The 12,234-nt window shown below is 40.2% G+C and overlaps 1 protein-coding gene across 3 annotated transcripts in view; it reads right to left on the minus strand.

Moving 5' to 3' along the window:
• Positions 1-4,747: 4,747 nt before the first annotated feature.
• MICU2 (mitochondrial calcium uptake 2) overlaps positions 4,748-12,234 on the minus strand; it is a 94,287-nt gene continuing 86,800 nt past the window's right edge. For 2 of the 3 annotated variants that reach the window (XM_031655753.1, XM_031655754.1), the window contains one exon: positions 4,748-5,342. In XM_031655753.1, the coding sequence (XP_031511613.1) occupies positions 5,141-5,342 (202 nt within the window). In that variant the 3' untranslated portion in view covers positions 4,748-5,140. Of the gene's footprint in view, positions 5,343-10,872; positions 11,602-12,234 lie in introns of those variants that run through there. The other variant, XM_031655755.1, reaches the window with a different exon arrangement.

The raw sequence follows: 12,234 nt of genomic DNA on the forward strand, positions 1-12,234 counted from the left end.
CACAATTCTTAATTTGAAAGTAAATTCGGCCCAGCACGGCGGCTCATGCCTGTAATCCCAGCACTTTGGGAGGCCAAGACGGGTGGATCACGATGTCAGGAGATCGAGACCATCCTGGCTAACATAGTGAAACCCCGTCTCTACTAAAAGTACAAAAAAATTAGCCGGGCGAGGTGGCGCACGCTTGTAGTCCCAGTTACTTGGGAGGCTGAGGTAGAAGAATGGCATGAACCTGGGAGGCAGAGCTGGCAGTGAGCTGAGATCGCGCCACCACACTCCAGCCTGGGGGACAGACTGAGACTGTCTCAAAAAAAAAAAAGAAAGAAAGAAAGTAAATTCTTCCCTACCTGAAAAAAAAAGTTTCTCTTTGTAGGGATGTTCAGGATCACACCCTCTGTAATGTGTGGTCTTCACTGGTTTCGAGCTTTTGTGACTTCATGATATTTTTATTTTTAAACATTTCAATAAAATTTTTGAAAAAGTAGTATGTGCACATGGTTAAAAATTCAAACATGAAGGATAAATGATGAAAAGTTCTTGCACTCTGATTCCCAGTTCCATTCCCCAGACATGAGTTACCAATTCCTTGTGTCTCCATCCAGAAATTTCTTTTTTTTTTTTTGAGGCGGAGTCTCGCTCTGTCACCCAGGCTGGAGTGCAATGGCGCGATCGCGGCTCACTGCAACCTCTGCCTCCCAGGTTCAAGCAATTCTCCTGTCTCAGCGTCGTGAGTAGTTTGGACTACAGGTGCATGCCACCACATCTGGCTAATTTTTGTATTTTTAGTAGAGACGGGGTTTCACCGTATTGGTCAGGTTGGTCTCAAACTCCTGACCTCAGGTGATTCACTTGCCTCAGCCTCCCAAAGTACTGGGATTATAGGCGTGAACCACCACGCCTGGCTAATATTCTATTCTTATTAAAGTGTATACACGTACATACACATCTCCTTGTTTTACACAATGGGAACAATCTCTTCACATATTTCTGTACCTTGCTTTACTTTCTTAACAGTATATTACAAGATGATAGGCAGAGAGGAAAAAAAGAAAAAAAAAAAACCAGTGTATTTATCAGCACAAATAAAAGAGTGGTTGCTTCTATCATGACCTCAAAGTAGGCACTGGGTGTAACTTTTCTGATGTCTGCTTTTCTGATAGATGAAAAATAGTATTTTATTAATGTTTGAATTTGTATGTCTTACGGAGTCTTGCTCTGTCACCCAGCCTGGAGTGCAGTGGCGTGATCTTGGCTCACCAGAACCTCTGCCTCCCTGATTCAAGGGATTCTTCTGCCTCAGCCTCCCAAGCAGCTGCGATTACAGGCATGTGCCACCACGCCCCGCTAATTTTTATATTTTTAGAAGAGACGGGGTTTCACCATGTTGGCCAGGCTGGTCTCAAACTCCCGGCCTCAGGTGATCCACCTGACCTGCCTGAGCCTCCCAAAGTGCTGGAATTACAGGTGTGAGCCACAGGCCCGGCCTGAATTTGTATATCTTTGTGAATGAAGTAAAACATTTTTCACATGCTTATTAGTCATTTGAGGATTTCTCTTATTGTTTCCTGCTTATGTCTTTTGTCCAGATTTCTAATGCGTTGTTAGGTAACTTATTATTGTGGGAGACCATTTTCCATGAGTCTCACATTTCCTTTTTTTTTTTTTTTTCCTTTTTTTGAGACGGAGTCTTGTTCTGTCGCCCAGGCTGGAGTGCAGTGGTGCGATCTCGGCTCACTGAAAGCTTCACCTCCTGGGTTCACGCCATTCTCCTGCCTCTGCCTCCCGAGTAGCTGGGACTACAGGCACCTGCCATGACGTCCGGCTAATTTTTTGTATTTTTGGTAGAGACGGGGTTTCACCGTGTTAGCCAGGATGGTCTCAATCTCCTGACCTCATGATTTGCCCACCTTGGCCTCCCAAAATGCTGGGATAACAGATGTGAGTCACCGTGCCCCGCTGGGTCTCACGTTTCTGTACATCTATAAGAGGCACCAACTGCATTTTTGTTCCAAATTATATCTTCAAGGACTTCATGCCTGTAATCCCAGCACTTTGGGAGGCCAAGGCGGATCACCTGAGGCTGGGAGTTCGAGACCAGCCTGGCCAACACAGTGAAACCCATCTCTACTAAACATACAAAAATTAGTGAGGCAGGGTGGCGTGCTCCTGTAATCCCAGCTACTCAGGAGGCTGAGGCAGGAGAACTGTATAGTGGACAGCACTGTTCCTCAGGAGTGCAGGACAGCTTTGCTGACTGTCCGGTATCATGAATACACAATGCCACCCACTGCAGCAAAGCTCACGAAGGCTTGTTTACTGCCCATAACAAAACATTGAGATCACTAAGATGAGAGTCCTCAGCCTGATGTGAATCTGCTGTGTGGGCAGCATCTACCTGGGCCTCTCAGCTTCATGTCCATGGGGCTTGGGAGGCAAGGGGGAACTGACACAAATATGTTGCTCATGTTGTTGCTACATGATGATAACATTCTTTGTGTCTGACTCGATAGTTTTGTATCTTCTGCAAGCATCCATGAAACTGTGCAGGCTAACTTGCAAAGGGATAAAATTTCAGACACTTTACAGTTATTCACATGTTGATTTTCAAGTTCTCGTGATATATTAAATAGGGAAAAAAATCTCAGACCATTTTTAAATGTGGACAACACTGTTCCTCAGGAGGAACAGTTCTTGATATCTACCTTTTTTTTTTTTTTTTTTTTTGAGACAGAGTCTTACTCTGTTGCCCATGCATCATCTTGACTCACTGCAACCTTTGTCTCCCAGGTTCATCCAATTCTCCTGCCTCAGCCTGCTAAGTAGCTGGGACTACAGGTGTGTGGCACCATGGCCGGCTACTTTTTTTTGTATTTTTTGGTAGAGATTGGGTTTCACCATGTTGGCCTGGCTAGTCTCGAACTCCTGACCTCGAGAGGGCCACCTCCTTGGCCTCCCAAAGTGCTGGGATTACAGGAATGAGCAACCACGCCCGGTCAATCCCTACAGATTTTTAAAGATCCCATTATAAATTAAGAAAATTGGTCTTTACATATCAGTATCTCCCCCTTCCTCATGTTGGTAACTTTTTCTTTTGACTCTGATTATAATTTTTGCGGGGGATGAGGTGAGGCAACAGAATTTTAATTTTTAGGTATTTCATCAAGTTTTCTTTGAAAGGTTTTGGGTTCTGCTTAGAAAGGTATATAACCTAAGATGAAACATTGTTTCCATGTTTTCTTCTACACTTACTCAGTCTGATTTTTTTTCTTCAACATTTAATTTTTTGATTCATCCAAAATTTATTTTAGAGTAATGAACAGTATAGAGATTTATGTTCATTTTCTCCCTCAGATGGCCAGTGAATTATCCTAATGCCATTTATTAATAATTATTTTACTCAACTAATTTAAAATACTATTTCATAAATACTAAATTTCCCATATGCTTAAGTCTATTCCTGGAGTCTGTCAAATTCGTTGTCAGTAACAAACTGTTTTAGTTACCAAGGTTTGATAATATATTTTAACACGTTGACATTCTTTTCATATAAAGTTTTTTGTTTTTTGACACAGAGTCTCGCACTGTCACCCAGGCTGGAGTGCAGTGGCCCGATCTTGGGTTCATGCCATTCTCCTGCCTCAGCCTCCGGAATAGATGGGACTACAGGCGCCTGCCACCACGCCCGGCTAATTTTTCGTATTTTTAGTAGAGATGTGGTTTCACCATGTTAACCAGGATGGTCTCGATCTCCTGATCTCATGATCCGCCCGCCTTGGCTTCCCAAAGTGCTGGTATTACAGGCGTCATCATATAAAGTTTTATAGCTTGTCTAGTTTCTTCCCAATAATTCAATGGTATTTTTATTGAAACCCACAAGTGTTCACCAGTATCTGGCTCTTTTCTGATTCCTGCAGATATGAAAGACTGGAGTTCCTTGCCTCCCTGCATTCAGGTGGGGTTATGTGATTAGTCTGGCCAACTGCCAACTGTCAGGTGATGTTTCCAGGCCAAAACATTTAGTTGCTGGATTGTGACTCCCTCCTTCTTTTCCTGCCACAGCCTCTGAGCGTGGTACTTCTTCCAGATGATGGAACTCCAAGATGGCACAGCCTCCAGACCCTGAATGGGTCTAGACCTCTATGCAGACAGAGACTCCTATCAGCCCACAATGGAAATGTGGCATGACTAAGAAACTCAGTGTCAGCCAGGGAGATTTCAGGGTTAATTTCTAACTGCAGTAAACTTGGGCTGTTCTAATATAACCATTACACTTATAGACTAACTGAAGACAGAACTGTTGTATTTATAATTCTAAGACTTTCTATTCAATAATAGGGGATATCTTATAATTAGATAAGTTTTCTTTTTATATCTATCAAGGCTATTAAGTTTTCTTTTTTTGTTACATTTATTTCTAATTGTTATATATTTATCTTGCAATTATAACTGGGTTCTTCTATTGCATTTTCTTTTTTCTTACAAGAGAAGTAACTTTTTAAAAAGTTATATAAAATACATGTCCACTGCAAACATTTTTTTGGAACAATACATAAAGGTATAAAGAAAGAAAGTAAAAATCATTTGAAACCTCACCACTGTACATGAATAATTATTAATAGCTTGGCAATCATCATTTTATACATCTCATATTTATATACACACACACATACGCATGTCATTACATTTTCTACGTAATTTGTATATAGGAGAGCTGCTGCTTCTTATATATTAGCATCATAACAGGTACTTTATTGAATTCTTATTGTTTCCACAGTTTTTCTACTGGATTATCTTGGGTTCTCTAGGCATATAATTGCATCATATAAAAACAAAGACAACTACTACCTCCTTTCACATTTTTATACTCTTTTAATTAATCTTGTTAATTTGGACTGGTTAAGATTTCCAGAATGATATTAAAGAATAGTGGTGATACTTGTCTTATTCTTGACTTTACTGGAAATGGAAAACTTGTAATTGCTAGACTGATTCTGTCTTAGGCAGTAGTTTTCCTTCACAGGAAAAGAGCATGTAGAGAACATTCCTCAAGTTGATTTTATATACCATCGAGAGTAGCACAGTCTTGGTTAATTCAGAAGTTTATTTATGTAAACATGTCTAACTTATTATTTCATCTTTATCACATGCAATAATAAAAGGGTATACCAACCTCTCCTGCTGACAACTTCTCTCTCACATTTTTCCAATAAATATCTTTATTTTCAGTGTTAGTGAAAAAAAGTAGCCACTCTGCAAAGTCTTCTTTTCTCATGAAACTCAAACCTTTAGAAAACTGAAGGAATTCCATTTCTTGAATCTCTGTTTGTAAATTTTCCATAAATCTAAATGTTAAAATACGAAATTAGTAAAGTAACTAGTGGCATTCAACCTTAAATATTGTAAATGGGTCTGCAAAGTACCTTCACTATTACCTACTGGGTGGCGGCCTCCTGATAGTGAGCAGGATGAAGCATTAGTGTTGTGCAAGGATTGTGGGGAGAGGGAGGATGCAGAGAAATTGATTAAGTCCAACACTGGCTTAATCAGTAACTCACCATACTCAATTTGTTTGTGTAAGTCATACCTGGCAACCTACATTTTGATAAACCTAAAGACTTAAAAAAATATGTAAAATGTTGCTTTGATACATCCAGAGAAAATACTATTCCATGGAAACTAGTTTTTTCCAATACAGAAAAATTATCAATAATCAGATAAATTTAAAATTGAGGTGGGACACTGCTTTTAGAATGTTAATCATAATTACTACTTCCTAATATTTTTCAAATACCAAAGTTAATCAGTGTAATCAATGGCTTGGCATCAAAAGCTTACTCTATCTGAAAACACAATCTTTTTGACAATAATACATGTCGATATGACTCAACATTCCTTTCTTATAAAAACAACATGGCACTTTGATCAAACTGTCATCAATGGCTTCCCAGGAAAGGGACAAGTTGAAAAGATATCAGATTAAAATATATCTTCTTTGAACAAGAACCCAGAAATGTTGCACTTTATTTATAACCTAAATCATGTGAAAAGTATTATCATCTTCACAAATTTTAATATGTTACAGATCCCTTTATTCACTTTTCCACATGTTAAAAGATCGGTACTATCTGTCATGTCAAATTCAAATGAAAATATACATGGGTTGATAGAAGAGGGACATTCCAGTTCAGTGGGAGAAAAATCATCACTTAAAAAATTACTTGCTTGAAGTTCTATATTTATCCCATAAATCTTAAAAGCATGAAGGAGGAGTTTGATCTTAGACTTCTGTCTACATGGTAGGCAAGAGTTTGTTACTTAAAACATTTTCTGAATGTACTGAATACACGGATTCATCAATGCCATGTTTCTTTCTGGGTCAAAGCAGAACTTTATCTAAAATTTGAAGCACTTCGAGTTTGGACTAATAGATCAACAAAATATTTTACTGATATACTTTGCCTTTTATTTTGTTGAGTTTTCCTGCCCTGTATACTGTAATGACATTCCATTGATTTTATTAGAACTGTTAAATGTATGCTTTACTTGCAAATGAATGTACACTGAATGAGGCAAGCAGAAGATAGGGTATAAAAACATTACTAACTTGTTCCCTTCCCTTTGCTTTTTCTTTAGGCTCTATCCAAGCCTCTACCAGAGGCTGAAATATTATAAACTTAATTGCTGTTAAACTATACATTGTCTGGATTAAGCTACTTTAATCTTACCTAATTATCTACTTTTAATGAATATAAGTCCAGTTATGATGATAATCTTTTCCCTTTAAGCCTAAAATCATATTATCTTGTTATGACATGAAAGGCTGGAACAGGCCGGGCGCGGTGGCTCAAGCCTGTAATCCCAGCACTTTGGGAGGCCGAGATGGGCGGATCACGAGGTCAGGAGATCGAGACTAGCCTGGCTAACCCGGTGAAACCCCGTCTCTACTAAAAATACAAAAAAATTAGCTGGGCGTGGTGGCGGGCGCCTGTAGTCCCAGCTACTTGGGAGGCTGAGGCAGGAGAATGGCGTAAACCCGGGAGGCGGAGCTTGCAGTGAGCTGAGATCCGGCCACTGTACTCCAGCCTGGGTGACAGAGCGAGACTCCGTCTCAAAAAAAAAAAAAAAAAAAAAAAAAAAAGAAAGGCTGGAACATGATCTGAACATGCATATATGAATTGGAAAACTTATAGTAGATAAGGCTGCCAGACACACTGTGAACAAATTACATACTTTATAAATCAGTGGGTTAATTGGAAGCAGTGGGAGAGATCTGTTTTTCCTTACTGGAATTGTTTAGGCAGTGGTGTACTGGAGTGGCTGTACAGTGGCGTACAGGCTGTGAGTCTTTCGTGCACGTCTTCCCGTCTCTGCTTTATGCTGGGGAGCTTGACATTGGCATTTATTTATACTACTAATTGGCAAACACTACAAATCAAGGCTGTTTTTCCTGAGACAATGATTGTTAAACATATTTACTAGCACACCACTGCTTCTAGACACCTCTGAATTTATAAAAACGCTTCATGAAACTCAGAAATCCTCAACTAATAATTGGCATTTCAGAACTTTTCACAATTCCAGTCCTAAAAAGTACATCAGTATCAATATCCTCCCCAATTTTTCCTGACGAGAAGACTTGAGGCCAATTTTCTTCCCTCTAACCATTATATATCTTAAGTCACAGGTTTATTTTCAGTTTAAAAAATTCATTGGAATAAAAAATGAGGTCAAGTATGCCAGACTAGAAATAAACTCAGGGATTACTTCTGGTCACTATGTTTAAGGCTAATCATGGAGCTTAAAAGAAGAGAAAAGAAATGCAGAAGAAAAATCACCAAAGAGAGTAGGAGAGAAGAGTAAAAAAGACCGGAAAAACACAACAAAATCAAAAGGCACTGATGCAGAGCGGGAAAATGCTGTCAGGAGCTGCCTCAGCAGCCCAAGAGTTAATGCCTTCCCCCAGAATAATACGTAGGTTGACAGAAAACTCAATTTTCACAATTTAAATTATCTGCTGCTTTCATAACAATAAAAGCACACCAAAATTCTGGGAGACAGAATTAAATTACACTGTGGTTTTTACTTAAATGGTTAAGTGATATTTCAGCTGGGAAATCTTTTTGATTAGTTGTGTAAGTGAAAAAACAGAAAACAAATGACAAATTTTTCTTCAACTGATGAGCTTCTCTTGATCCGTGGTAGTATCTACCGAATATGCCCGTCCTTCTGGTAACCTAGTCTGGTACTTGAAAGCCCATTCAATGCACCCACCACCTACCAAGGAACTGTGGAACTCTTTCAGAAACCACATGATCACTAAAACCTTTCATGAGAAACCTGAATCTCACCTCTTCAGTTTCTAAAGTATGTGATCCTGTATCAAGTCCCTTAACCTCATCAGATTCTAGTTATAAAGAGAGGACACTAACTTGTAAAGATAGGTGAGATAACACATACGGAAAATACTTAGAAAGATGCCATGCACCATGTAAATACCTGCCAGTTGCTGTGATGGTACTGAGGATGATATGTAACTATCTTTTCATTTTCATTCTTCATGCCCAGACTTCACTTTTTCTTTCTTTCTTTTTTTAAAGACAGGGTCTCACTGTTGCCTAGGCTGGAGTGCAGTGGTGTGATCACGACTCACTGCAGCCTTGACCTCCCTGGACTCTGGTGATCCTCCCCACGTCAGCCTCCTAAGTAACTTGGCCTACGGGTGCACACCACCACACCCATCTCTTTTGTAAAGATGAGGTTTCGCCATGTTGCCCAGGCTGCTGTCGAAGTCCTGGGCTCAAGCAATCTGCCTGCCTTGGCCTCCCAAAGTGCTGGGATTACAGGTGTGAGTCGCCGCGCCCAGCTCCAGACTCCGCTCTTAATCGCTTTCCACTTTCTCACCCACAACCTCAGCTCTAATGGGATGCAAAAGGCCTTCTTCAAGTATGGCTTAAAGAAAACCATACTATAACTAACTGTATGTAGTGGTATTTGCACAAATTCATGGTGCACCTTTTCAACTGGGTCCTTGACCCTTACAGACACTCTTCTGCTAGCCTGGAAATGTGTCTTCTCGATTTTACATAGAGGCTATTTCACTTTCACACTCTTTTCTGTTTATCCTCAGTATACGACTTTGCCCCTGCTTCCTACAGAAACTAGAAATCATTGTTTAATAAATTCATTCATTTTCTTATTGTCACTAAAAATTGTAACAGCATCCACATGCATCCTTTTCCCCACCCTGTCCTTCCTGTCACAACGGACGGGGAGTCCCTTTTCCTGTCCATGCTGCACTCTGAATCCCACCTATATTCCTGTACTTCCTTCCCTTCAGGGACCTTGCTCCTCTAGCAATTCCCTGTCACTCCTGTATTTTCAGCCTTGGCCTCCTTACTTCGTCAGTTAAACATGTTGTAACATTATACTCCCAGAAACACAAAAGTATAAGCTCGAAATAATACATATGAAAAAATGTGGAATATCAATGATTAATTTGGCTAGTACGTTGGTGCAAGCTTTTGGAAATATTATTAGAAGCCATTTTCTGTTATTTTATGACTTAGCAAAATGTAAAAGATATCTTATGATTGCCATAAATTCCAGCCTAGTATAATTACAATTTTAACTTTAGGGACACTTTGCAATATCTAAGAAAGCTCCTGAAAATTTTCATGTTTCAAGTTTTTGTTAACTTAATTGGATTTAAAAAATTGCGTGATGGTATGACAAATTTCACAGGGCCCATAATTTATAGAAGAACTCATTTAAAAAAATTTAAAGTAAGAATTCTAAATAAAATCATTCCCACTGAAGAAGAGTAAGGTGAGAAGCAACCTTAAAAGTTAACTAGTTAGGGAATCGTAAAGTAAAGAGGAGTGATATATTAGTATCTCTGTGAATATAGTTTGAAAAATTATCAGTAATATGACAATATCAGTATTATAATAGCTTTCCTTGTTTTAAATTATGATATTTTTGGAACTTTAAAAAACACTGATAGAGGGGTATTTTAAATATACAAGAAGAGGTACGGTTTAAAATTTTGTTGAAAAAAATTGTTCTAGAGAGCTTAAACGACTCAGTGTAGCTATCAGGTAAACTGGGATTAGTGGGATTAGGATATAATTCAGAAACTTAGATTTCGGTTTTTTGGTTTTTTTTTTTTGAGACAGAGTCTCACCCTGTTGCCCAGGCTGGAGTGCAGTGGCGCAATCTCGGCTCACTGCAACCTCTGCTGCCTGGGTTCAAGCACTTCTCTTAACTCGGCCTCCCAAGTAGTTGGGATTACAGGTGCCTGCTACCTCACCTGGCTAATTTTTGTATTTTTAGTAGAGATGGGGTTTCACCATGCTGGCCAGGCTGGCCTTGAACTCCTGACCTCGTGATCCACCCGCCTCGGCCTCCCAAAGTGCTGGGATACAGGTACGAGCCACCGCGCCCGGCCAGATTTAATGTTCTTTTCTCTTTCTTTCTCTCTCTTTTTTTTTTTTTTTCTTGAGAGAGTCTCACTGTGTCACCCAGGCTGAAGTGCAGGAGGCACTTGGATTTTCATGCATTCTTCTTCATTCGTTAAATCTAATCAATCACTGAGCCCTACAATTTTATCTCCTAACTGTGTCTGGAAATCTTTTCCACTTCAAAATCCTTATTGCCACTACACTAGTTCAAGGCTCTTCTTTCTTTTCTTTTCTTTTTTTTTGAGACAGAGTTTTGCTCTGTCACCCAGGCTGGAGTGCAGTGGCACGATCTCGGCTCACTGCAAACTCTGCCTCCCGGGTTCACGTCTTCTCCTGCCTCAGCCTCCCGAGTAGCTGGGACTACAGGCGCCGCCACCATGCCCGGCTAATTTATTTTTGTATTTTTAGTAGAGATGGAGTTTCACTGTGTTAGCCAGGATGGTCTCATCTCCTGACCTCGTGATCCGCCGCCTCGGCCTTCCAAAGTGCTGGAATTACAGGCGTGAGCCACTGCGCCCGTCCCGAGGCTCTTACTTCTTTTCTGGAATATCTGAATGGTCTTCTCTCTCATAAAACCTATCCTTTACTATGCTGCCAGAGTGATGAGCACATCTGACCAAATATCCTTCACGTAGCCTTCTTCAGGGCCTCTCATCACTGAGTTAATCAACAAGCTACCTCTATCTTATGGTGTATAAAACCGTCACACAGGTAAGCACGTACTTCCCAGCCTCCGTTCTCCTCACCTTACGCTAACTGCTTTATCAACTCTACTGCTTCTCACTCCCTTTACAAACCACACACTTTCACGCCTCTACGTCTTTGCTCCTGCTGTGTTATCATTCCCATTCCCTCAAATGCCTCCCTGCCCAAACCACTTCTGCCTGTTAATCGCTGCTAGTTTGTCAAGATTCAGCTTTGTGTTTCTTCCAGAAAGCCTTCCCTGATCACCGAGTCCCAACCTTCACCACAGGGCACACTAAGTGATCTCTGTGCTACCCAGATACCCTATTTACCGAAGAAAGCACTGACCACAATGTGTTTACATGTTTTTCTGCATGTTTACTAGTTTCCAGAAGGTACTATCCTAGTGTTTGAGGGATAATTTGACACATAACAACATATATCACATTCCATAAATCTTTATTGAACTAGATTCAGCTGAATAAGACGCAGGTCTCCTGCCTCCCAAGTCAGTGTTTTCCCCACTGTTCTGTACTGCTTTTTGGTATTTGTTTTAAGACTGTGGTTAGTGGAGTAGCACAGGGAGGCGCACTGTCTCACTGTGCATGGAATTATTAGCATTGGGAAGACAGTAGACAGGACACTGTATTTTAATGTTTACAATAATCATATAAGGTAAGCATTGTTATGTCCACTTTTTAGATAAAGAAATGAGCTTAGGGAGGTTAAATAAGTACTTAAAACTAATGTTAGTATAAAGCTTTACTGGAACATGTCATGTCTATTTCTTAATGGACTGTTTATGGCTGCTCTCACACTGCAACCATGGAGCTGTGTAGTTGTGACAGAGACCATATTTACTCTTTAGGCCTTTGCAGAAAATGTTTGCCAACCCTTGTGCTAGAGAATGAGAGACTACATGAAGCAGAGCTGAGGTGTCCCAGTTGAGACCATCTTAGAAAAGCCAGCAGCCAGCGAACCCATTAGCAGACTGCAAATGCAAGAGTACAGTCAAGATCAGCCAATCCTGTTCCAATCGGGAGAACTGCCCAACCAACTCAAAGACTCATGAAAATGACAAATGGTTGTT

Source organism: Papio anubis, chromosome 15 (genome assembly GCF_008728515.1).
Source record: "Papio anubis isolate 15944 chromosome 15, Panubis1.0, whole genome shotgun sequence".
Lineage (NCBI taxonomy): Eukaryota > Metazoa > Chordata > Mammalia > Primates > Cercopithecidae > Papio > Papio anubis.